At 35.8% G+C, this 26,837-nt stretch overlaps 1 protein-coding gene and 1 pseudogene across 1 annotated transcript in view; both read left to right on the top strand.

The window, feature by feature from the left end:
* The window catches only part of LOC140743575 (glutamate receptor 1-like), a 99,812-nt gene extending 74,444 nt beyond the window's left edge, over positions 1–25,368 (top strand). The window contains exons 4-5 of the mRNA XM_073074970.1: positions 5,586–5,712; positions 25,301–25,368. Of these exons, the coding sequence (XP_072931071.1) occupies positions 5,586–5,712; positions 25,301–25,368 (195 nt within the window). The remainder of the gene's footprint in view (positions 1–5,585; positions 5,713–25,300) is intronic.
* Positions 969–4,432, top strand: LOC140743166 (uncharacterized; annotated as a pseudogene).
* Positions 25,369–26,837: the final 1,469 nt, after the last annotated feature.

Genomic DNA, 26,837 nt, shown 5'->3' with positions numbered 1-26,837 from the left:
AAAGTCAAATATTTCTAGATATGAAATTGGAAAAATATTTCAATTTAATATTTTTGTAATTGAATATAAACTCCGAAATATTTCAAAACCAATCTATTCATGCCGCACGTCTTATCGTCCGAACTTAAATATTTCGTATACCAAATAAACTACTACGACCTTAGACCTTATAAAATATTCCATATAATATTCTTAGGAAATATAAATAGATTACGGAACACCGAATTCTATGCCAGTGATTGAATAAGTACTCCGTGGCAAGTAATAAATCAAACGGTCGGTTGTTTGGTGCTAGTTTCTCGAATATTCGTACTTAATAATATCCTATTTGCAAAATGTGTCAACCCAATATTAGAAGAGATTTTCGGCTCTAAACGGGTATCTATTGGGTAATCTGTTTGTTGACAAATGTAAAGATGTTCCAATTTAAATATATTTGAGCTGCCGATTCGTTCGATAAGAAATTTGATTGGAATAATTATATATTAGTTTTACCAACTTATTTAAACTATTTTAGCTATATACGGTTCTTACACAATTTATTGTTTTCAACTTATTATTTTCCCACTGTTGGGCACGCGTCTCCTCTCAGAGTGATAAGGATTAGGTCATCGTCCATCGCGCTGACCAAATGCGTATTAGTGGACTTCACATAAGATTTTTAACAAATCTCTCAGGTGTGCAGGTTTCCTTCGCCGTTTAACCAAGTGATAATTAATTTCTAATACGCACATAAGTTTGGATTTGGTCATCGGAACCATCGAGGCCACTTGCTGGCTAACTTCTTGGAAAAGGAAGGATTCTATATGATGAACTCCTTCTTCAAGAAGAAGCCTCAGAGGAAGTGGACCTGGATGAGTCCCGATGGTACTACAAAAAACGAGATTGACTTCATATTGGCGGACAAATGACAAATATTTAACGATGTCTCTGTGATCAATAGATCTAAAACCGGAAGCGACCACCGGATGGTTAGAGGCACGTTAAATATCCAAGTCAAGCTGGAACGGTCCCGCCTTATGAAGTCAATACTTCGTCCAAGACCTTGCCAGATTCAGGGCTCTGAAGACTTTCGACTCGAGCTCAACAATCGTCTACGATGCCTAGAACATTGCATAGATGTTGACGATACGAACACCAAGTTGGTAGAAACTGTCCGTGAGGTGGGGTCGAAATACTACCAGACCGCCTCCAAAAGAACAACTCAAAGACTCTCAGCCCATACACTCGGACTTATGGCAGAGCGGCGGGCAATGTGTGTGCAGTCTCCGGGCTCACTGTCAAAGTATAGGCGACTCAACGCACAGATCTCTAATAGAATGCGACACGATTTGCGCCTCTTTAATGCTCTTCGCATTAAAGAGTGCATTGAGCAAAATAAAGGCTCCAAAGTCTTCGCAAGGGATCTGCGGGTTGGGCAAAGCTTGCTGACGCAGTTGAGGACGGACGCTGGCACCACAGTTGCCTCGAAGCCTGAAGTTCTGAGAGAAATTGAGAAATTCTATGGACAGTTATATACCACTTCGCGTGAGCCTCTACGACTTGTCATTGACAAGCGAGCCACGCTAACCCGGCACTATACAGAAGATATCCCGGACGTCAGCCTTTACGAGATAAGAATGGTGATACAAGGTATTCTCGAGGGTAATCTACAACCGAATAGCTCGCAGGCTCGACGACTTCCAGCCTCCCGAACAAGCCGGCTTTCGAAAAGGCTTTAGTACCATGGACCACATACACACACTGCGGCAGATTGTACAGAAGTCCGAGGAGTACAATCTGCCGTTGTGTGTTGCTTATGTGGACTATGAGAAAGCCTTCGATTCTATCGAGACATGGGCAGTATTGGAGTCACTCCAGCGGTGCCAGATTGACTATCGATACATCGAAGTGTTAAAGTGTATGTATAAGGCAGCCTCAATGACGATCCGATTACACGACAGAAGTACGAACCCCATCCAAGTGCTGCGAGGTGTGAAACAGGGTGATGTATTGTCGCTGAAACTGTTTACCGCTGCACTGGAAGACGTGTTCAAACTGTGGAAAGGATTCGGCATCAACATCGATGGCGAATATATCACTCACCTTCGATTCGCAGACGATATCGTCATCATGGCGGAGTCGCTGGAGGACCTCAATACTATGCTCAATGACCTCTGTGATTCCTCTCAATGGGTGGGTCTTAAGATGAACATGGACAAAACGAAGATCATGTTTAACGTCCATGTCACACCCATACCAGTCGTTGTTGATGGCGCTACACTCGAAGTTGTTGACGAATACGTTTACCTGGGACAGTTAATCCAGATGGGTAAGTCCAACTTCGAGAAAGAGGTCACTCGTAGAATCCAACTCGGCTGGGCAGCGTTCGGGAAATTGCGTAACATCTTCTCATCCAACATACCTCAGAGCCTGAAGTCGAAGATATTCGAGCAGTGTGTGTTGCCAGTGATGACTTACGGTGCCGAGACGTGGTCTTTCACTGTGAGCCTCATACGAAGACTCAAAGTCGCTCAGCGAGCTCCATAGCTCGCTGAGCGACTTTACCGAGCAGAGCTCTCTCCATAGAGAGCTATGCTCGGTATTTCCCTACGCGACAAAATCCGTAACAAGGAAATCCGTAGGAGAACGTAAGTTACCGACATAGCTCTCAAAATAAGCAAGCTGAAGTGGCAATGGGCTGGCCACATAGTTCGTAGGACGGATAACCGATGGGGTAGGAAGGTCCTCGAATGAGACCACGTCTCGGCAAAAGGAGTACAGGACGCCCCCCGACCAAGTGGACTGATGACCTGAAGCGGACGGCGGGTAACCGCTGGATCCAGATCGCTCAAGACCGGTCGGAGTGGCGTAGATTAGGGGAGGCCTATGTCCAGCAGTGGACTATTAAAGGCTGATGGATGGATGACATAAGTTTGAGAAATCAGAGGCGTGTCTGGAATTTGAACCTCGGTCTAGCCCCTTCGATCGAGGGGCCGAGTTTTTTAACCACTAGGCTATCATAGCTTGTATTGTATTGTATGGTTATTCTTAATAAATAAACGGAATAATAAAGCTTATCGAACAATGTATTAAGTGAAATAATGTGATAAAAAAATGTGAGCCGTCACGGGACGCCTGGCAGATGTGAAACATCGACATTATTTTGTAAAAGTAAAGTGCAGAAAAGAACATATTGTGATAGGAACTAAATATGTCATAATGATAAAATAAAAAAAAAATATTACGATTTTTTTCCAGATAACGATGACTATTTATTGAATTCGATTGCGCATGGCGACGCGTCGCCACACCGTACACACTACTGCATATAGACTGTATATATATACCATCGTATAGCGTGGCGACGCGTCGCGGCATGCGTCGCCACGCCAGAAATCAGTTTTACGTGCGGCTGATGTTTAGACGGTTAGATGTTTCACATCAAAACTATTCGTGAAAATTATTGTTGACAATAATAAGTAATTTCTCCGAACCCAAAACATTGTTCTACTAGACAGGTAATTCAGCGACATTTCGAGACAAAAAATTCAATCTATAGGTAGTGGACAGTCGTTTAGGAGTCTGTTCCTGGAATTGTCAAATTAAATAATGCCAGACATAGCTGGCTCGGATCGCGCGGAATTTTTCCATTCCTACACGGTTTTGTTAAATTTCAGCCGCCACCGTCCGCTTTGTGCCTTGAAATCCATGTTAAACCACTTTCAACTGAGGTGTTTACTAGTTCGCAAATGTTTTCTTATTAATTCATCTCGATACTATCGATGGTAACCCAAACCGTTTTTATTTGGAGCAGCTGTATCTGCAATTGGAATTAATATTTTTTGAAGCACTACTAATATTTGAAACACATGAGTCTAAGCGTAGATTCTTGATTATTTGTACCTTTATTGGTCCCCTGCTGAGCACAAATCTCCTCTCACAAAGATAAGGCTATAGGTGCGAATTGGTAGGCTTATTTACGACATAGTCATTATTTTTTAAACTCAAAGGGATGTATAAATCTTTACAATGTTCTACCGTTAAAATCATAAAAGCTTTAAAAATGAGGATCCGTGAAAGTTTGAACACTAGACCCCAGTGAAACCGGAACTGGACACTAGAAATACCTTAGTGCAACTCCGGCATTATTTCGTCTCCTCCGTTCTTCAAACTTTTCTTTTTTAGATTTCTTAGTACAGTTAAGGGTCTTGGTTATTTTCGTTAGTTGGCCTTACATCTATCTTTAGCCCACGTTAGTCCACTACTGGACATAGGCGTCTCCCAAGGCACGACAGTGAGCCCGATCTTCGGCTCTCTTCATCCAGCTAGCTCCCGCCGCTCGGGGCAGATCGTTTGCCTAGACGCGGTCTCCACTCCAAGAGCCGTCTACTCCAACGGTTGTCGGCCCTTCGACAGATATGACCAGCCCATTGCCACTTCAACTTGCTAGCCTTCAATGCTACGTCGGTGACTTTGGTGCTCATCCGATTCCATTCCTTCATTGCCTTCATACGAGATGTTAGTAGTTCCAAAATTCTACGCAACTTTATTTATATTATAGAAACCCATTATAGGTTTGTAATCGTGTTCCATTGGACACTGTGAGGGACTAATCCAATATCCTATTAATGAGCTCTCTCGTTCGCCCGCCAATACATTAGCTAATCGATGTGGTAACGGTGATTTAGTTAACTCATCGAGATGTGTAGATTGTTTGAAATATAATTTCTTAGGTATATACTACCTATTTTCCGTCTTAAAATATTAATGTATGTGATGATTATACCTATATACACTAAATAAAATAAAATAAATAATTTATGCATTTCATAAAGCACCTGAAAATTTTAACCCGAAATAAAGTATAGTCCGCGCCAAACTGCTAGTCCGCTCTGAAGGTGTTGCGAGCAGGTGTAGTCATACAATTTGCTATGGCGACGCGATTCATTTTTATATTTAGAGCGGACTAGCAGTTTTACGCGGACTATACCAATTTTTAATTTCACATTGCATTCCAAGTATATCACCTAAATCATTGTGACCAGAATTGTAATCGACACAAGTTGTATCTAATGGTTTCTGAGTATGTTACGAGTAGCAAACTGAATTTAGCTTAAACTGTTTGCAGTAGGGGCTTCCAATGGTAAATACCAAAAACTCTGTGTGCATACAAACTAACGAATTTCTAATATATCGACATTATAAATTATCCTACGTATAGTACGATATAATTTATAATAAATCGATATCCTCTACCCGTTTTCTTGATATGTCTACTAAATATGTCACATCCGCGTAGTTTTTTATGGATTTTTTAATTTTGTCAATTTAGTTGTAACTTGACTCTGATGTTATTGCCGCACATCAACTCTATATCTTTCAACGAAACGCCACTACAATTGGTATTTCTAAAAGATACTAAGTTTTGAGCTGAACATTACAAATACATATGGTGATAAGTTCAAAAACTAATCCGTCCAAACCATAAGGTTTATTCAAACTGATGTTTATTCAAACATTATTGTTTAGTCTTACTAAACAATAATCTTTGAATAAAATATCTTAAATAAATAAGTTAATGAATAAATACTTTTGATTCACAGGTAATCAAACCCACAAATCTGATTGACTACGCTCTGAGCATCGTGCCTGACTACCACCACGCCGTGCTCGACGTCATAGATTACTACAATTGGAAAAGTGTCTACTACATCTACGACTCTCACGACGGTAAGTATAGTAGAGTATATTTTTTTCTTTGTAAACCAACTGAGTGGCAAGTGCTTCAAAACTTGCCAGTTGAATTGTTCTTGAAGTCGTTCACTACGACCTTTGTGGTGCTAGACTAGGCTAGAAACGGCTCTTAAAAATTACATTGGAACTACAAAAATGTAATCATGCATTTGTCGTTAACCCATTACTATACCACTGCTGGGCACGGGCCTTCTCTCCGATTTTAAGGATTAGTTATAGTCATTAGCATAGTCCACCGCACTAGCTAATGACTACGAGTATGACTAATCCTGGATATATGCGTATTGGTAAGCTTCGCATACCTTCGAGAACTTTTTTAGAACACTCCGGTACGCAGGTTTCTTTGCATTGTTTTCCTTCACCGTTAAAGCAAATGCACGTTCAAAACGTATTAATCAAGGTTTTGACTACACTACTGAAGCTACAATCATGAAATTTGAAATATAGCTTTATTTTATAATGTAGATGCGCACTAAGAACGGATTTTTTGATATTCCACCGATAAGGGGGTTAAATGGGGGTTGAAAGTTAGTATGAAAGTCCGTCAGTTTTAAAGCAAACTGGATGAAAATTGGTATTTAGCTTTCTGATTTAAAAAAAATGTGAGCCGTCACGGGACGCCTGGCAGATGTGAAACATCGACATTATTTTGTAAAAGTAATATGCAGAAAAGAACATATTGTCATAGGAACTAAATATGTCATAATGATAAAATAAAATATTACGATTTTTTTCCAGATAACGATGACTATTTATTGAATAAACATTTATTTTCATTAAATACAAAAATTTACGAATTTATTTCAAATCGTGACTACTTAATTTTGCGCATGGCGACGCGTCGCCACACCGTACACACTACTGCATATAGACTGTATATATACAGGGTGAATTTTTAAAACGGGCCTTCAGGGCCAAATTCGAAACTATAAGGATTAGCGAAAAATGCTGAAAGGAGTTACGAGGCCGATTTTGATAAAAACTAAAACTGCATCATTAGTTTTTTAAAATATTTTTTTCCTTAGCCGGGAATCGAACGAGTTCATTTTGAAAAAAATTACACGTCTATATTATTCCACTATCTGATAGTGTCGCTTATAAGGATCAAATTCTGGGAAGTAATGTTATGGGACAAATTAAAGGAAAAGGAAAATTTTGAAGAAAATACGTATTTTTCCATACATTGGCATACTAATCCTTAAGGATTATACATAACAAATGATTTATGTATAATTCTTTAGAAACAGACATAAGTCATACCATTGAAGAATTTGTTGGTTAATCAACTAATTATTCGATGTTATGACTATGACATACGGCTTAGTATGAGAAAGTAATAGTTTGGCAAATAAGTTACCGCCGTTTTTAGGATTTATTTTTTAATGAAAATAGATAACTGATTAAATAGTAAATTCCTATTGTTTGTTCTTTACAACTTCGTTTCAACGTTAAATATGATTTTCTATATCTCTTTTTTTAAGTAATCACTCGGATTTGACTCTAAAAAGTAATTCTCGCAAATTGTCAACTTTACATCTGTATTAAACGAAACTCCGCCCATAGCAAGTAAATCTATTTTAATGGTCCTAAAAATAACCTTAGCTAAGTCGGACATAAAAAATAAAAATTATTGGGAAACAAAACGTCCATTTCGAATGATAAGGAACATTGAGCCAAAAAAAATGTTTAAAGTAATGAATGGCGGGAACTTAACTGCCAAATTAATATGAAGAAATATGTATTTTCTTAAAATTGAGGCTTTTCCTTTAGTTTGTCATTTATCATTACTTTCCAGATTTTGATCCTTATAAGCAACACTATCAGATAGTGGAATAATATAGAGGGTGCATTTTTTTTCAAAATGAACTCGTTCGATTCCCGGCTAGGGAAAAAGTTATTTTAAAAAAGTAATGATGCAGTTTTAGTTTTTATCAAAATCGGTCTCGTAACTCCTTTCAGCATTTTTCGCTCATCCTTATAGTTTCGGATTTGGCCCTGAAGGCCCGTTTTAAAAATTCACCCTGTATACCATCGTATAGCGTGCGGCATCGTAGACGGCATGCGTCGCCACGCCAGAAATCGGTTTTACGTGCGGCTATAGATGTTTCACATCAATAATAAAAATTTAATCTAATGGTTTTTCCAAAATCAACTCTAAAGGTGGTTAAATAGGGGTTAACAGCTTATTTTAAATTTTGCCATTTTGAAAGCCAGCACTATGAAAGTTAGCCATTGCTTTACTGGTTAGATATAATGGAACTTTAATTCCACTGTTTATGGAAAATCAACCCTTATGTGAGTTAAATAAGGGTTGTAAGTTTGTATGAAAATCGCCCAGTTTTGATCTAATCTCTATGAAAATCTGTATTTAGATTTTTGGTAGAAAATAATTAAACACCTATTTCATTGTTTTTGGAAAATCAACCCTTAAGTTGCTAAAATATGGGTTGACAGCTTATTTTAAAATTTGCCAATTTGAAAGCCAGCACCACGAAATTTAGTCATTGCCTTACTGATTACATATAGTGGAACTTAAATTCTACCGTTTTTGGAAAATCAACCGTTATATGGATTAAATAAGGGTTGTAAGTTTGTATGAAAGTCCCCCAGTTTTGATGTAAACTGTATGAAAATCAGTATTTGGGTTTTCGATAGAAAATAATTCAAAACCTATTTCATCATTTTTGAAAAATCAACCCTTAAGTTGATAAAATAGGGGTTGACCGCTTATTTAAAAATTTGCCAATTTGAAAGTCAGTACTACGAAAGTTAGTCATTGCCTTACTGGTTAGATATAGTGGAATTTTAATTCTACCGTTTTAGGAAAATCAACTCTTATGTGGGTTAAATAAGGGTTGTAAGTTTGTATGAAAATCTCCCAGTTTTGATCTAATCTCTATGAAAATCTGTATTTAGCTTTTTGGTAGAAAATAATTAAACATTTATTTCATTTTTTTTGGAAAATCAACCCTTAAGTTGGTAAAATAGGGATTGACAGCTTATTTTAAAATTTGCCAATTTGAAATCCAGAACTACTAAAATTAGTCATTGCCTTACTGATAAGATATAGTGGAATTTTAATTCTACTGTTTATGGAAAATCAACCCTAATGTGGGTTAAATAAGGGTTGTAAGTTTGTATGAAAGTCCCCCAGTTTTAATGTAAACTGTACGAAAATCGGTATTTGGGTTTTCGGTAGAAAATAATTAATTTTCATTGTTTTTAGAAAATCATCCCTTAAGGTCGTTAAATGAGGGTTGGAATTTTATTTCAAACTCCGTTAATTCGGAAGCAAGGTCTGTGAAAACTTGCATTTGACTTTCCTGTTGGAAATAATAGAACGTTTTTAATACCATTTATGGAAAATCTACCCTTAAGGGGGTAAAATAGGGGTTGAAAGTTTGTTGGGAAGTCCGCAGATTTTGAAACAAAGTCTATCAAAATTGGTATTCAGCTTTCTGATTGAAAATAATAGAACACCTATTTTACCGTTTTTGGAAAATCAACCCTTAAGTTCGATTAATAGGGAATAGAACTTTATTTTAAAATCCGTTAATTTGGAAACAAGGATTGTAAAAATAGCATTTAGCTTTCTATTTCGAAATAATAGATAATAGAGCTATAAGTAAAAAAAGAAAGTTTCTTTAAAAAACGTTATCGTATTTACTTCCTTTGGCGTGTCTGGAAAAAGAACAGAGTGCAGAGAAGTTTAGTGTAGGGCGAAATTCCACGGGCCGTTGTAACATATATTTTTAACATGGGAATGTATTGCGCGTGCTGAAGTGCAGAACAGCGGTTTTTTAGGGTTCCGTACGTCAAGGATAAAAACGGAACCCTATTACTAAGACTTCGCTGTCTGTCCGTCGTTCGTGTGGCACTATCCGTGGGGCTCTATCTCTGGAACCGTAATAGATAGACATTTGAAATTCTTACAGAGGATCCATAACGGTGGCCGCTATAACAACAAATACTAAAAATAAAAAAAGTTGAAAACAAAAAGGGGACCCCATACAAAAAACTGATATTCGATATTTTTCCAACTAACTTTTGAACCGTTAGAGGTAGACAGTCCAAATTTTCACAATGTGTGTACTTGAATGGCTGCTGCAATATTAAATACTAGCGGTCTTATTCATAAAAAATGCTTATAGAAGGTTTTAAGCACTCATTAGTTAAAGTGTTCAATAAGCTTATATAACGTTCTATAAAATTGCTTATTCATAAACGTTCCATAAACCTTCTATAACTAATGTGTCGCTAAAGTCAACTATAAACGAAAATGTTGCCATTATAGTGAAGTTCGGCGAACAAATTGACGAATATCCATAGATAAACATCATTAAATGACATTATTTCGTACTAAAAAAATATTCTGTCTTGACATTCTTGTCAATGGGTTGTCGATAAAACCAAATCACACGTCAGTGTCGTTGTATTTGTAAATACCGCGAATTTAAAAATATTTTATTTGTTAAAATGGAATGTGAAGCAAAAGTTGTTAAAAGATAAAGGAGTGAAAATTGGTTGGATATTAATGTTTTATGTAATATTGATATAATTATATAAAGTTAAATTCAATTAAGTTTCGTTTTGTAAACATTCGCAATATCTTATGGCAGTAAACCCTGTACTTCAGAAGGTGTACCAGGACCTCTGCGATCTGATTTACGATCATTACGTACGAGATCAATTAGAAAATTTACTGTCGATTTATTAAAGCGATAACGCTTCCTATAGTCTAATGAAAACAGATCACTCTTTGGTGCAATGTTCTTCGAAGTGGACGGTTTTCTAGATTTTTAATAATCTAAGCTTTGTAAAATTTGCATTGTAATTTAAAATAGTGATATAATAATGTTATTTATCGGATATTAAAATAAATTATTTCAAGTTTGTATACAAAATGGACATTGACATAATTTATTAAAAACGTATTGTCAAATTAGGTTAGTAATCACGAATCAGCTGTTGAGAGTCGGCCATCTTTGCCTTATAGCACTGTTATAGTAGGGTTCTGGCCTCTATAAGTTATAGAAGGTTTATAGAACGGTTTAGTGCCTAAAATGCGTTTATGAATAACACTTTTTGACAATCGTACTATAGCAACGTTATAGGTGTGCTATAACTTTTTATGAATAAGACCGTAGAAATTTAAAAAAAGAATGAAAATTTTGGTTGTACGGAACCCTCCAGGTGCGGGTTTGACTTGCACTTGGCCAATTATTAGTAACGCGCAGACCCGCGGGCCGCAAGGGAAAGTCGCGGGCCACACACCACCCGTGGGTGTCGGGTTGCCGACCGCTGGTGTTGAATATTAGCTTTCAGAAATTTGCTGATAAAGTATTTATTGATGCATATGTACATAGGAATGTATTTGAAATTCTACTAAAGAGGTAAAAGAAGTGTTATATGTATGTAAACGGGAATCTTTTAGGTTCGAAGTTAGAAACGTGAAATTTCAGATAACGTCTATTCAGACAAATACACGACAACGTGGACGGGTGCAAATTTCATATATGATAATGCGTAAGTTTATTCAAATTGGCCTACATTTTGGTATACTGATTAGGTATATCGCAACTACTTTGGACACACTGCGTGCCAACATTTTGTCCTGCCGTGGGGTATGGTTCTGGTTATGCGTGGATTAGTGATGGTTATGTTGTAGACACATAGACCTTGGATTAAAATTTTGGGCTAGAACAGGGCTACAGTACACTGTCGTACGAGACTAAAGGGGGACTTCTGGAGTTGCGGGCGGCAAGAATGGGAGCTCTAACCGCCCAGCCAGAGACCCTGGAAAGAATCACTGTATGTAAGGCCTCATATAACATGGACGGTTCCTATGGAATAGTGTAAATAATAATTATTGTATCCTACATGAAACTTATATTTTAAAGAAAGTTTCATTACTAATTAGAGTTTTAGTGTATGTTTCTGAAGAAAGCTTGACCAATTTAGGTACACAGTGAGGAAAAAAGGCTTTAATTAATTAAATATGAATGCTACTTTATCGTTAAAATTGTTAAAGGTACAAATTTACGATAACAGTTATTTGTATGTCGTATCATATTTTTTACGCGGGCGAAGCCGCGGGTTCTGCTAGTTTCTCCATACGCTTATCTCTTGAAGTACTGTAGGAGTTGAATTCAGTACCCTTACCATGAGTTTTTACGTTTTGACAAATATGACTGCTTTGGTATTTGTTTACGTATTGGCCCATACGATTTCCTAGTTCTGACACAATCCGCTGGGGGCGCTGATTGGAATTTGTATGCAAAGGCAAATGCAAGGCAAATACGTAAACAAATACCAAAACAGTAATATTAGTCAAAACGTAAAAACTCATGGTAAGGGTACAGTACAATTGTGGACTTGATCATTCGAACCTAGAGCTCTTCAACTCGATATCCCGTATAAATTCCCATGTAGCTCATTTGGTGGTCGTTTAGAAACAAAATACCATTAAAATATACGACGATGGATTGAGCTTTACTCTGGAAAAACTTAATGCGTTATAATTTAATTATGAAATGTTAAAAGTATAGATAGTATTTTGGCAAATGCTGCGGTATGGTTACAACTATGCCAAAACAACGTATTAACCAACGGTGTCTGCGTGGAACGCGAAGTCTGACTATGAGAAGGGAAGTTGAAAGTTTATTTAAAGTTAAAGTTAACACTATGCTATCAGATTAGCTAGTACGGAAGTATCTGCATTGAAACATAACTTTGAACTTGTACCAATTTTATTGATCTCCTATATGGTATTTACTTCACACACATCATGAGGAGTTCTCCACACGCAGTGCCTATAATGAAGAAACGCCATCCAAATTTTGGACAGGTCAACTTTAAGTTTTTCAAACAGAATTTTTTCGCATTTTGGCCTATAATACTGCATGTATTTACTAATTACTATAATATTTTTTGTAATTATTTTATTTCTAGGCAATAATTTTTTGAATTACTTGACGGAAAAAATGTTCCTTTTATTCGGAAAAAATGTAGGCGCCACCGGTTTTGTTGCCCCAGGGCCACCATCCCTCCAAATCCAGCCCTGCACTGTATGTAGAAGGTAATTTTGGTACGGCCCAATCGTACTTACTCGGCGAGGCCGAGTAAAATCGCTAACGTTACCGTTATTTACCTCGGTAAGTGTTATTGAGTTCGGTCTCCATACGTCGCTCTTTTTACGATTACACCATCGGCTAAAATTTATTTAAGCTACCCTTATTGCGATCGATGTTTATACTTTTACTATAAAACTTCTATAACATGTTTAAATGCTCATCAATCTCCATATTTATTGACAGTAAATGGTATGTGTAATAATCTTATATTTTTTTAAAAAGTAATATGAGTATCAATTAGTGGACTATGTATTTATACGTACACGATCATTGGCTATTAATGTAATATGGAATACTGAAATTCTAATAAAAGAAATAGTAAAAGACGATATATAGCGAACGACTCGCCATTGTATTTGGTGTAAATAGCTGTATCACATTTTGCGGTACCAGCATAGCAGCTGTTTAAGAAAATTACTTTCATAAAATCTTTATCTTATATATAAAATTCTCGTTTCAATATTAGTTACCGTACTCCTCCGAAACGGCTTAACCATCATCATCATCAACCCATTACTGTCCCACTGCTGGGCACGGGTCTCCTCTCAGAATGAGTAGGATTAGGCCATCGTCCACCGCGCTGGCCAAGTGCGTATTGGTAGACGTCACATACCTTTAAGATTTTTTTTTTCAGGTTTCCTCACGATGTTTTCCTTCACCGTTTAAGCAAGTGATAATGAATTTCTAATACGCACATAAATTTGTAAATCAGAGGTGCGTGCCTGGGATTTGAACCTCGGCCCCTCGATCGAGAGGCCGTGTTCCTTAACCACTAGGCTATCATCTATATATATATCTATTTTCATACGCCTAAGTGATAAGGATTGTTCACCTTTAACATTTTTTTTATTATATGGCAACAAAGCGTTTGCCTGGTAAACTAGTTCCATATATACAGGTGAATTTTTCAAACGGGCCTTCAGGGCCAAATCCGAAACTATAAGGATTAGCGAAAAATGCTGAAAGGAGTCATGAGGCCGATTTTGATAAAAAAACTAAAACTGCATCATTACTTTTTTAAAATAACTTTTTCCCTAGCCGGGAATCGAACGAGTTTATTTTGAAAAAAAAACAGCCTCTATATTATTCCACTATCTAATAGTGTTGCTTATAAGGATCAAAATATGATAAGTACTGGTAAATGATAAACTGTAAATACGCGAATTTTTTAAATTAATGAAAGGCGGGAACTTAACTGCCAAATTAATATGAAAAAATATGTACATATTTTCTTAAAATTTAGGCTTTTGCTTTAGTTTGTCATTTATCATTACTTCCCAGAATTTGATCCTTATAAGCAACACTACCAGATCGAAGAATAATATAGAGCGTGTATTTTTTTTCATAATGAACTCGTTCGATTCCCAGCTAGGGAAAAAGATATTTTAAAAAAGTAATGATGCAGTTTTAGTTTTTATCAAAATCGGCCTCGTAACTCCTTTCAGCATTTTTCACTAGTCCTTATAGTTTCGTATTTGGTCCTGAAGGCCTATTTGAAAAATTCACCCTGTATGTATATATATATATATTTTAATTTATATCTTAATCATACATAAAATGTATTTCCAACAGATGCATTTAAGTTCGAACTGGTATTTATGTTACTGGTTGGGTGAACTTCACAAACGACTCGTCAGTATTAGGTAAACATACACGCAATATGGACGTCCTTTGCAGTTTCAAATATATCTACTATAAAGCTGGTTACTTGTTTGCTTTGAGAATACATCGGCCATATCGTTACATTTCCCATGACTCGACAAAGTGAGGTTGATACTATCCAATCGTCAATATCCAGGAAGCCTTCTAGAGCTTTGATCATTCGGATATAAATTGATGGACTCAAAATCGCCTTTAAAGCTATCTCCGTCCATAGTGCAAATTATTTAGTATTTTGATTTTTAAGTTTAAAATTTATTTATTTATTTAATTTTTGAAACACCTTAAACTAAGGTTTACAAGGGCGGACTTCATGCCTAATGGCATTCTCTGCCAGTCAACCCTGGTCGATGGCGACAGTATGTGGTAGGCATTTACACAAAAGTAAAATAAACTGAGACTGAATAAATTGAGACTTATTAATGTCATTTACAACCAAGACATTTGTGACACAACTTCATTTACAAGTTCTACCTAACTCAACTTTTACCGAAAACAACCCTCTTACCGAAAACCAAAATTTATTTACGCCAGAACGAGGAATACCATTCTAACATCTGTCAAAGTTAGACCTTGACTTTTACCAAACGCCCAAAAATTTTTCCTCACGTACTTTGCTACTTCTGTAAGAACTAAGTAATCAATAAATGACACATCTCGACTTTGTACATCCAATTAATTCCTAAAGCAATACACTTAACATAATTTTGTAGAGGCTCCAGAAATGATCAACTAAGTAAAGACCACCGTTAAGAGGTCAACAAAATTTGTAGCCCACCGTAAAATGATTAAATAATGTCAGGTAATAAATGACGGGGCTATTTTTAACAGGTGTTGCAGTTCATACTTCTAATAAAGGGAGAGCTATGTAAAAAATAATAAAACTTTAACTTGACGAGTATGTTTCGTGAATAAATTTCTATCACTGATATAACTGACCACCACCCGCGCGTTCGTACGAACTTCAGGTTTTCAAATTAGAATGTCTTAATATGGCCAATTAAAGCAAAATGAATTATACAAAAATGGTTAGTAGTTTAAACTGAAACGTACTGATGGTACGTAAGCTGGTGGTTATCTAACGTTATGTCAAATTATCAAAATATAATAAAATTGTAAGAAATATGATTAATAGTAGTAATTTAATAGTAATAACTTATTAAACAAATCCTTTAAGTTGGTAGAATCAATATGGTTCGTCTTGGGAGTTACCACCGCCCCGCCTATTTCAGGCGTAAAGCTGTTGTTGCGAAGGGTGTAGATGGGACCAACTTACATATAAGGCGACCAAAGACTTCAAGAGTGGCAAAGCGTATGTGATTGACTTCATTTCGAACCCCTGTATAGTATGAAGTTCATTAAGTACAGATGTTCCCTTACACTAAATTACCATCGTATGGACTGCTTGCTCGTTATACTTCAATCTTACAAAAAGTATGTCTTTCAGTCGTATATTCTAGTAAGTAGGTAGCGGTGGCGGACTATGGTCGTCTGAGACCCGGGGCGGAAAGTTGAATGGAGGCCCTCCGTGAAAAAAGTTCTTCGTGAAAAAAGTGACCTTTTTTTTCGCTAACTGATACACATTTCATAGATTGTTTGGTTCTGACGAACTTTTTTAGCAATTGTGTTTGGAGGCCTCCGGAATCGGGGGCCCGGGGCGGGTGCCCCTCCCCCCCCCCCTTAAGCCGCTAGAGGTAGGTAGTACAAAAATGTGAAAAATCAAACAAGCCATCTCACACCGTTCCTACCGTAAGCTCCCGTGCCATCAAACCGTATTAAAATGCGCGAACGCTACGCCTTTATTTATGAGAGACAGAAGGCATTTTTAATAGACGCTTGTTGAATGATAATTCTGAGGCGAGACGATATTGACGTGGAAAGGGAACTGCCGTAAATGAACGTTTCAGTAAAAACATCTACCTTAAACGTTCCATTTTTACATTGAAACATGAAATCGCGATGGACAATCTTGTAAATCTCGAAAAAATGTTCAGTTCTTTGGTACCGGAACCAAATAACTTTAGTAATGTTCAGATTGATTTTTGCTTTTTAAATGTAGTGTCATTGAAGCCCTAATAGAGTAAGAATTAGTTTCTGTATAACAATATGAATATAATCACTAAATTGTGTAGGACTCATTCTTTAGAACTTATTTTACAGATCTTATCGAAGCAATGATGCTGCAAATACTACAGCGTTGTGAATTCCGGTAGTCGATTATAAAATAAAATATTGATCTCGAATACCTGAAATGAATCGCAACGAGCATTGCAATTCTTAGAAATTATAGTTGAGAAATATTAATATTCCGTATTCATTATGAGAGTAGGACGTATTTAATACAAGTTAGGTAGTCAATATAATATTAACGACAAAATTTATGAAAGGAGCCCTTGGAAAATTAAAAGAGCATTAAAATAATTTTAAAACAAACTTATACAGGAAAAAACCAATAAGTCTGTTTGTCAACTTCAATTGTGCGGTCAAGTCTCAATGGAAAACAGCGCAAATAATTTTTCAATTACAGTTTTCAGTAGAATATAAACTGGTCGAGTACATAACTTACTTACGTCTTTTATTAAAACGTTTGTTAACATTAGTTTAATATTATATGGCAGAAATATGAATTCGATTCTTTATCAACTGGTTCCATATTCTACTAAAAGCATACATATGTGGGTATTCATGCGAAGGGATCTTTATCACTAGCTTAAACAGTGAACGAAAACATCACTATGAAACCTGCATACCTGAAAAATCTTAAAAAAAAATTCAAAGGTATGTGAAGTCTACCAATTCCCACTTGGTCAGCGCGGTGGGCTATGGCCTAATCAGCAGTGGGACAGCAATAGGTTGATGATGAATACGCGAATATATATGGAATAGCCTTGGAATAGCCTTGGAATAGTATTCTAGCACGTTTCCAAGAAAACACTCCGCAGAACATGTAGCACTTGTTGCGGACCGATAATAGTTGTACCATGTTATGGCGACCGTTGGTCACTTTCTTGTACAAACGCCACGAGTTGCATCAATAAAGCCGTGATTCTCGCTTACCACTGGTGATAGTTGACAATTATCTATTTTAATCATTGTGTAGGAAGGTTTCATATATACCTTCGTGTATTTATAATCTAGACTCTAGAAATGATATTGAGTGGAAGAACAAAACAATGCATTGATAATTGCACTCAACAATCTCCGTTATTGTATTCTGAAGCGTGGAATTGCAATTACGTATAATCAAGTAGACTTTGTTATAGTTTTACGTTTGATTCAATAAATTGGTTATTTCATGTAAAAGCACGTAGAAACAAAATTTCATTATGACATGATTTAAAGTTGAACATCCGTGGAAAAAAAAAATTTTTTTAATTCCCATCCAGGTGGAAACCCGCAAAAGTTAGGCGGCTCAAGTGTTAAATTTTGTTTCGACAACTGTTAAACGCCACCACACTGCACAATATTTTCAAGTGTAAGCTCCATTTTACAACACACGACACGACAAATATACTGTAACGATTTAAGTTTAATAGCATTGTACTATGGTTTTCTCACGCAACAACACCACTTGGTACTACAAAAATTAAAAATCCGTCCACTTGGCTTATCTACTGCTATGTTAATACGATTTTGAGATGCGTTTACGTATAAAATTACGAATATCGTATTGCACGACGTTTTAGAAAATACAGTTGATCAAGTAACGCATGAATGATTTTACGTAAATAACAAGCTGCGAGAATACTTCTTAAGCATCTTTTACAAAAACGCACAAAAATAAATCGTGCTTATGTCGGAATCGTAAAACGTGTCGTATCGTGAATAAAAGGAACTTCTGTTCGCCGTGAATTGCCAACTAACACTAGAAGTTTGGAGTACTTTTGAGTACTCTACTGAGGTACACCATTTACCTTCTAATCTTAACTGAAATACGTAATTATTAATTATTGTTATCAAGCTTCTTGATTTTAATTGCGTTCATAATCGGATCGGAACGCGACCTCTTCTCAGTAGAGGTCGCGTTCCGATCCGGTAGTAGTTTAAGAAAAAAATTGTACCTGACAATTTGTAAGTGCCGTCGTTGGCACAAAATAAATATATTAATTAACGTAGTGCGCCCGCGTGATTTATAACTATAATGTAAACCGATTATGCCGAATATATTAAAATATGACCGTAAAATTACCACCATCTTGTGTAAACGAATGCATTAAAGTTAGGAATGACTCAACCAACGCGCATCATTTTTTTCTTTGCTCTAGTCAAATTGTAAACAACATTTAACAATTAGTAATTATAAATGGGTATAGTATCTATGACAAGTAGCTTTTTTTTTGCCACGCAGAAACTGATCTAGCGTCTGTGATAAACCTAAATAGAGTTTATATACTCCTTAATTATATACTATTGGAATATTGCTTTTTATTGCAAGGACATACAAATTAACTTCAAACATTTGAATGTTAAACAATACCAACCAGTACGCAGTCCCCGTGAAGCGAGCAGTAAAGTAGTAATGAATGCACTGTATTTACTCCGGGCCGTTCTCATTCGAGTCACGCGTCCTCGATTGTACCCAGCGCTAATGACTTGTAAAGACCTTTATCTAATTTAGGGAGGAAAAAACATGCCCTGTATCCGATTGTTGCTTGTGACTCCCCAGCTTGACATTTGCAAATACTGGTGGTATGAGAGGTATCTCATACACACTGCACTATTTAGTATAGAGCATTCTGGGTGACTTACATGTGAGGAAACCTACTAGTCGTCAGAAGTGGCACCGCGTATATGGTCGGCTTAAGGTAGAAGAACCTCTATTTTAACTGCGCTATAAGAGGAGAAACCACTGTTATAAATGGAACTGATTACAGATGCTAAAGGGATGTTAAAGCAAATAATCGTATCTAAAATCAGATGGACCGCAAATGATACTACAAGTAGTCAATTCGATAAATCTTTGATGTTTTTTTTTTTTTGTATTAAAAAACGAGCATGCCGTCCGCCTGATGGTAAGAGTTACTGCTGCCCGTGGACATCTGTAATCAACTCTTAATAAGGTCAGAGACATACCTGAGGTTAATCACCGATGTGACGGTGGTGTTTTTGAAGTCAAACCATATAGACTCAAAGTACTAAAAGTACTTTGTGCTATAAATTCATTGATAATACATCTCTACAGTGAATAAATCTCTGTGCCGAAGGTACAATTTGTTTGGGAACATGTGGATCTCAACCGATAATGTTTTATACATCACTCGAGGATGAGTTATGAGTGTAAAATATTTTTATTGCGTTCGATGACAGTAGCTTCGGGTACGGGATATATTTTTATCGTACCACTTATTCATGTATGAATTTCGCTGTAAATATTGCGATGCTGAATTAGTATATAATTATTTTACTGATTATTATAAAGTTGCAATTTGTTTTATGGTTCGGTTGGGATTGTATGTGCTTTTTGTGGCACAATGTGAATTTTCAAGCTACGATTTTTCAATGGAAAAGATATGACATGGCCAAATTAAAGTGCGACAATAGAAGGTTTCGTTTGGATTGACTTGTGTACACAATAAGTATATACCCAGAAGTACCTCATAGTCAATCTTAACCAATTTATGTGTACCAAAATTTAAAATATTAGTCATATTTTAAACTGTGGTAGGCAAATATGGTTTAAGATCCATTATTGCTTGAGATCGATCGATTTGTCTATGATAGACACATCAATTCTTGTATAATGCAACGCCTAGTGTGAATATAAATAAGATTGCAAATATCCAAAACCTATCAAAGTGTATTTATGTAATGTATTGTAAATATCTAATACATATTAAAGCGTATATAACTATATTATATATTAAATCATAAGCATTTACCATTATCTTTAAAGTACGTGGTACAGTTCATGTTTACGAAAACGTAAACCAGGTAATTCTAAGACAACAGAACTAGAGCATCAATTAGGTAAATAGCATAAACGCTGCTCGTACTTGAATTGAACGCTAAATTGAATACAAGAAAAAAAAAGAATCTTTGAAATTATGTTTATTTAAAACATCGACGTCAATCTATTATTATCTCACTATTCAGCACGGGTCTCTCAGAGTGACAGGCCACCATAGTCGACCGTACCGGCCAAATACGAATTGGTAGACTTCTCATAAGTCTAAGAACATTTTTGTAAGAAATCTCGAAAAATACCGATTTCTTGTATGAGGACCTCCGTTGAATATACACTTTTTATTTTTGTATTTGTTGTTATAGCGTCCACCGTTACACATGCCCTGTAATAATTTACTTGTAAGCTCTGTGACAGACGACAGACATACAAACAACGGACACTTAGTAATAGGGTTCCCTTTTTACCCTCTGGGTACGAAACCCTAAAAACGGTCAATATAATCATGATCCATAATATACATGATTCTAATTATCATTAATCTATTCCAACCAAATGAAAGTTGAACCATATTTAATAAGTACGTCATTTGCATTAAACCTTTCTAATCCTTTACTTCAAATAAATGTCCAGGAACAAAGTATAACACAAATTTGAATTTCCAATACCTCATAGTTTGAAGTTCAAACACCTATAATATAAGTAGCAAGCGCATGAATCTCACATTATTTTTCATAAAACAGAATTTCAAATATACCTAAATTCAAATACAGCTCAGTGGCGATCAAATAGAAACCATCTATAGAAATATTTCTAAAATAAAGACTCGAGCGAACGAATATTTTTTAGTACTAAAACAAAGTTTATTTCCAGTTTTCTGAATACATGCTTTCTCTACTGCTGAAAATATGTTTTCAAATAAGTGAATGAAATCTATGAACGCTCTTGACTAACATGGTTGCGGACTGCGCCCATATACTATAATCAACCCCAGATAATGTTAGTTTCCTACCTGAGATTAATGAGCCACAAATGTTTTGCCACCCCGCAGTTGCAACGTCTTAGATCCTTAGGTTATAAATACTTAGGAAGATATCTCGGAGGGAAAGACAGCAGCGTTTGAAACTGCAGTTGTTAGGCAGGTATGACGATGGTGCCTCCGGAGTCGAACTATCAAGTAAACATGTGTCATACGTTTTTGAACCACTCATAAAACCGATTCAGGTTATACTACTTCTATCCGACGATACGACCCAACGCAGCTTAACGAGCCCTGCAAAGCATGGAAATGTAAGTACAGGGACTTAAAACATAGGTTACTTATCTAACTTTAATTATGGACAGTATTGTATGAAACACGTGCTTACACTTTCTATATTAGAGTTTTAACCATGGAACCGCCTAAAAATAGACGAAAACCTCCCATGTGATGAAAACGGCCTAAATGACATCATAAAACAGTCTTAAAAGAAAAAGTTTCTTGGTACCTTAAAATTACACTGAGTTAATAATTATTACTGAATAAAGCTGTTTTCAACTTGAGTCCCTTCCGATGAACTGAAGAGAGTATGCCGCAACGAGGCTAATTGGCTCTCGTGACAATAAACTGCAGTAAAATTTGCTACCAAATTGGCTGTAAAATTATCTGTTTTGTCTGGCCAATTTTTATTTTCACTTGGAGTACACCCTTGATTATCTGGGTCACGGAATTGACAATGGTGTTGTGATGTAATAAATAGGATAGGAGTGTCCGTTTTTGCTTTGATATCTCGTGATTAATATGTGTGCTGTTAAAAAGCAGTGATATCCTAGTGGTTGAAACTCGGCCTTTCGATGGAGATGTCCGAAGTGTGAATCCCAGGTGCTGGGCACGTTTGGGCAACCACCTCGCTGGCCAAGTGCGTATTGGTAAACTTCACATACCTTTGAGTATTTTTTTTTCATAAATTTCTCAGGTGTGCAGGATTTCTCATGATGTTTTTCTTCACTAAAAACCTAAATGCAACGGTGATAATTGGTTTTTGACGTCATTATCAACGCCAGACGGATATTTTTGTTATCAGCCTTAATATTGTTTAACACTTAACACCAGTGCAATAGTTAGATCACAATATCGCACTGATTTGGTTCCATGCAATTTCCTCACGCTGATTCAGAATAATTAAACGGCCGATATTAGTGAGAATATATCAAAATAATCAACATCAACATAACGAGGTCTCTAATTTCGCTGCCGAAATGAGTCAGTCATTCTAAGCGTTTATACTTAATGAAGTAATGTTATTTCTAATACCGCGTAAATTGTTACTACAGTTTCAAATCGAATCACTAATTTGCAAGAACATACGAATACGCTCTCTATCTCTACCTCTTACGCAACATGTAGGTACAGAATAAGAATTTATTCATATTTGTTATTCAGTGTTCAATATTATATAATACTGTTCAATATTATATGTATGTTTGTAAAGTTTTCAATATCACAGATTCTTCATTTTTCCAATTTAATTCCACGGAAAACAATTTAAAATATTACTATTTTATATTTTCGCTCATTAAATTGCAATATTTTTAGTTCTTACTTTAACTTTACAGTATTTGTCTCCATGTTTCTTGATGATTAAATCATTCTTTATAAATATTTTGGATAATCACGAAACGTTTCGGTAGTAATTGCGTCGAGCTACGGGTCTTAACGCTCATGCCGTAAGAAATAATGACCTATTATGTGTCCTTTGTAGAATGGAAAATTGGTAACAGTGGTAATAACAAAATAATGACAATAAAGTCGTAAACTAATTTTAAGTAATACGACTTATAATTATTTTAATTTCAGCGGTTAGTAAGAGTAACGTCAATTTGTAATTATTAATTATTACAAATTATTAATAATTACAAATTGTGAGATTAATAATATATTTGTAATTATTAATCCCACAAAATCTTTATTACAAAATATACCATAAATGCACTGATTAAGCACAGTGCAATTTATTGAAAGTGGAACAGTGTTCAATGTTGGAAAACAAATATGAATAGATATTTTCAAGAAGTTTAAAAAAAAACCCGCTAACAACCTGTAGAGACTAATTATAACTGGAAAGGTAGAAGTAAGAGACCTAGGGGGCGGAGCCCGAAGAGGTGATCGGATCAGATATCCGAGCAACTGGATGCCAAGGTCAACGACGCCTTACACTGTGCCACCGACCGCCACAAATGGCAGGAGCTCGTACGAAAAAAGACCGAGGCGGGTCATCACGATGCTCAGCTGTGAGCGAACGACCGAAGGATGTTAAACATGTCATATGCATTTTAATGTCTATCGCGTTTAGTAGCTAAGTTTTCGTGATTCCTAAGAGATCTCACTTTAGTATACCAACTACATATAATACAATATGCTAGCTACGTATTTAAAAATAATGATCTACTACGAATGTTTAGTACAAAGCAAAGCTGTTGAGTGATAACGATGCGATGGAGGCGCAAAGCACTGGGCGATCCGGCCGAAGGAAATAAAATGAAAGATATAAAAACTGACTGCGGCGGACGGTATGCGAGCAAACGTGCGGACGGACATTTAAAAATAACGGGCTTATACAATTTCACGTCCCTAAAATTAAAATCAAAACCAGACAAGCGCGTTTAACTCGTGGGTGAGGGTTCCGTACAGATTTAACACTATAACGTAAAAAACATGTTCTCCCATACATCATTTATGGGGAAATGTGTTTACCAACCGAAAATGTAATCGAGGCGTTTACTGATTTATTTTATCACCACAGACTTTTATAGATTTTTCTATAAAATTTAAATAGTGAAGTATGTTCTTTTTTTTAATTAGGCCCCAAAATTCATCTGCCGATTAAAAAATTTGCTGCTTATGGTATGTCTTTGAGTCAAGAAAAAGCATATGAATATAAAATTTCAACTCGTTTGGTCTAGAATTCTAGATCTTTCAAAGCAAACTGCTGGTGCATTGATGGTCCAATTGATGGAAGCTAGTGACCATCTCGTCACCTCACAATCTGAAGGCTTCCACAAAGTCTAACCTAACAACGGTTACAAACGAAAACGACTGTTTAATATATTATTTGATCTTCTTAAACAAAATGATTCCCAAATGCTCGTTAAACCGAAAAACCACTCATCTGGATACTAAAATTGAAAGTCATGGTTTTCGACGGGATGAGTATCCGGAAGTATTCTTCAATTTCTTAGATGACCTGAAATCTGAGCATCATAAGTAGAATACGAACCTTTAAAGCTAAATTTCACTTTAATACAAACTTTTTTACAAAATATAAACTAATACAAGAATAACAACTTAGTTTTCAAAAGGAGGAACTAAGACACAAGAAATACTTTTTTCATTATTCCATTCGCATACCTTTTGTACGAAGAATATTATTGACAAACGCAAACAAATGAAATCTATTTAAATAATCGCCAAAACAATAGAAGAGTAAACAATAAAAGAGATAAAATGAAAAAGGCATAAAAAGTAAGTGCGGATGTCATAGCGGCGGATATGGTGCAGATGTTCAGTAGAGGGAGGTATAAAAGCGTTAGGATGCCCACAAACTGAGCGACGCTTACAGTGCTTAATTTCAGACGGAAAATCTTTTACGAAGAAAATCGGTAAAGCGGTAAAATAGTAGAAGAGAGTCAAGGACTGAGGTAACGACGAGTGAAAAGATTCTCGAGACGACATTCTAAGAAAATTAATGACATGTTTCGCATGTTTATACGGTGAATTTGATTAACACATAAGAAATAAAATTCATATCAGAAATGTTACAATATTAAAGCTTGAATTTAAATTATTTCCCAATATCATAAATTGAATTTAAAACATTCAAATTATTTTCAGCTGTTCAAATAATAAAAGATGGTTTTGAAGATAATTCTAGTTACAAGTGCGGCAGCAACAACAAGTAACAATTGATTATTTCAAAGACAGTAATATGAACAATTAAACAAATTGTACATCAAGTAGTACATAATATTACACTAAACAATTACCTCTTGGCAACATTTTATATTACCATAAAGTTAATGAGGTTATTTGTAATGGCGTTTGTTTCGATGGGTGTGTGAATGCCTAACATACGTTAAAAGAACTCATGACACTAAAAGTACCTATAAAATTATATATAGACTTACATACGAGACATATTACGCTCAGAGTACGCAATACTTGCGTAGTACGTAGTACTTGCAATTGTAATACATAAATTGACAGAATAAAGAGGCTATATATTGTTCACAGTCAATCTGCATATTGCTTATATGTGCGAATATGGTGTAAGTTATAAAGCAATATAATGAGGTAGTAACTTGGAACAAATAATTAATCCTCATGAAATTGCTATACAAACATAACATTTTGCAGTGTTGTATAACATCATTATAATATTACAGCAAACACTAAAATAAAACAGCTACAAAACAGCACTTCAGTTGCTTACAAAATACAGAAGATACTCGTGAAACAAACAAAATATGACCGTAATAAAATAACCGGTTCATAATACCATCCGCGAATCTCTGTTTTGGCGTTAAAAAAGTTTTCCCGTAAAGTTGACGTAAGCCGCTAGTTTCACTCTCAGCGATTAGTTACTTTTTATGGGTAAATATTTTTTCATATTATCATTATCATCGACGTAGAAATGCACCACGATTTAAAAGAGAAGATTTAATTGTCGTCTTATTTCTGTGGTCATTTTACAACGTGAAAGCTTGGGCGACGCTGGCCACATGCGGATTAAAACCCTTCGTGGATAATTAATAGGAGAGTAGAGGCGCAATGTTGTTCTTGACTCTAGAAACCTCTTCATTGCCTAAAACTACCTTATCTGCTATTTTAAGCAAGATTGCATCACATGCATCAATACCGCAAAATGATTTTTTAATATATAACACGTTTCAGTATGTATGTCAGTCGTAAAATGTGAAGAGAATTCCCAAAATTGAATTAGTTTGTAAAGTCGTCGAACCTTGCCCCGTATGCCGATTAATAAAATATAAATTTTATCAGTAAAAGCATCACTGACGAAGTGGTTTGGCTTTTCCTGTACTGGTAATAATTTATCAGCATAAATTATAGCACTTGGATCAATGAAATAGAAAGTTTATTTGCCTAATATGCTGTATGACTTTTGTCATAATTTTGGTAAAATTAGCAAATGAAGATACAACCCACGTAATGGTAGGTCTTCTGCCTCCCTTGGATACGTATAAGATCAATCCCAGATAGGATTATAGTCCTACTTGAGGTCACAAACAGATTCGTAACCATCCCTAAGAACTTAGTTGGAACACTTGATGTAAATGTAAGTCTCTTAACACATAATTCAACACAAATATAGCCGCGCTTAACAATCGGTTGTTATGCAAAAATAGATGTG

This window comes from Epargyreus clarus, unplaced genomic scaffold (genome assembly GCF_041222505.1).
Source record: "Epargyreus clarus isolate Ecla_fem2 unplaced genomic scaffold, WU_Ecla_fem_2.2 ptg000007l, whole genome shotgun sequence".
NCBI lineage: Eukaryota > Metazoa > Arthropoda > Insecta > Lepidoptera > Hesperiidae > Epargyreus > Epargyreus clarus.
This window is presented reverse-complemented; position numbering and strand designations above follow the sequence as displayed.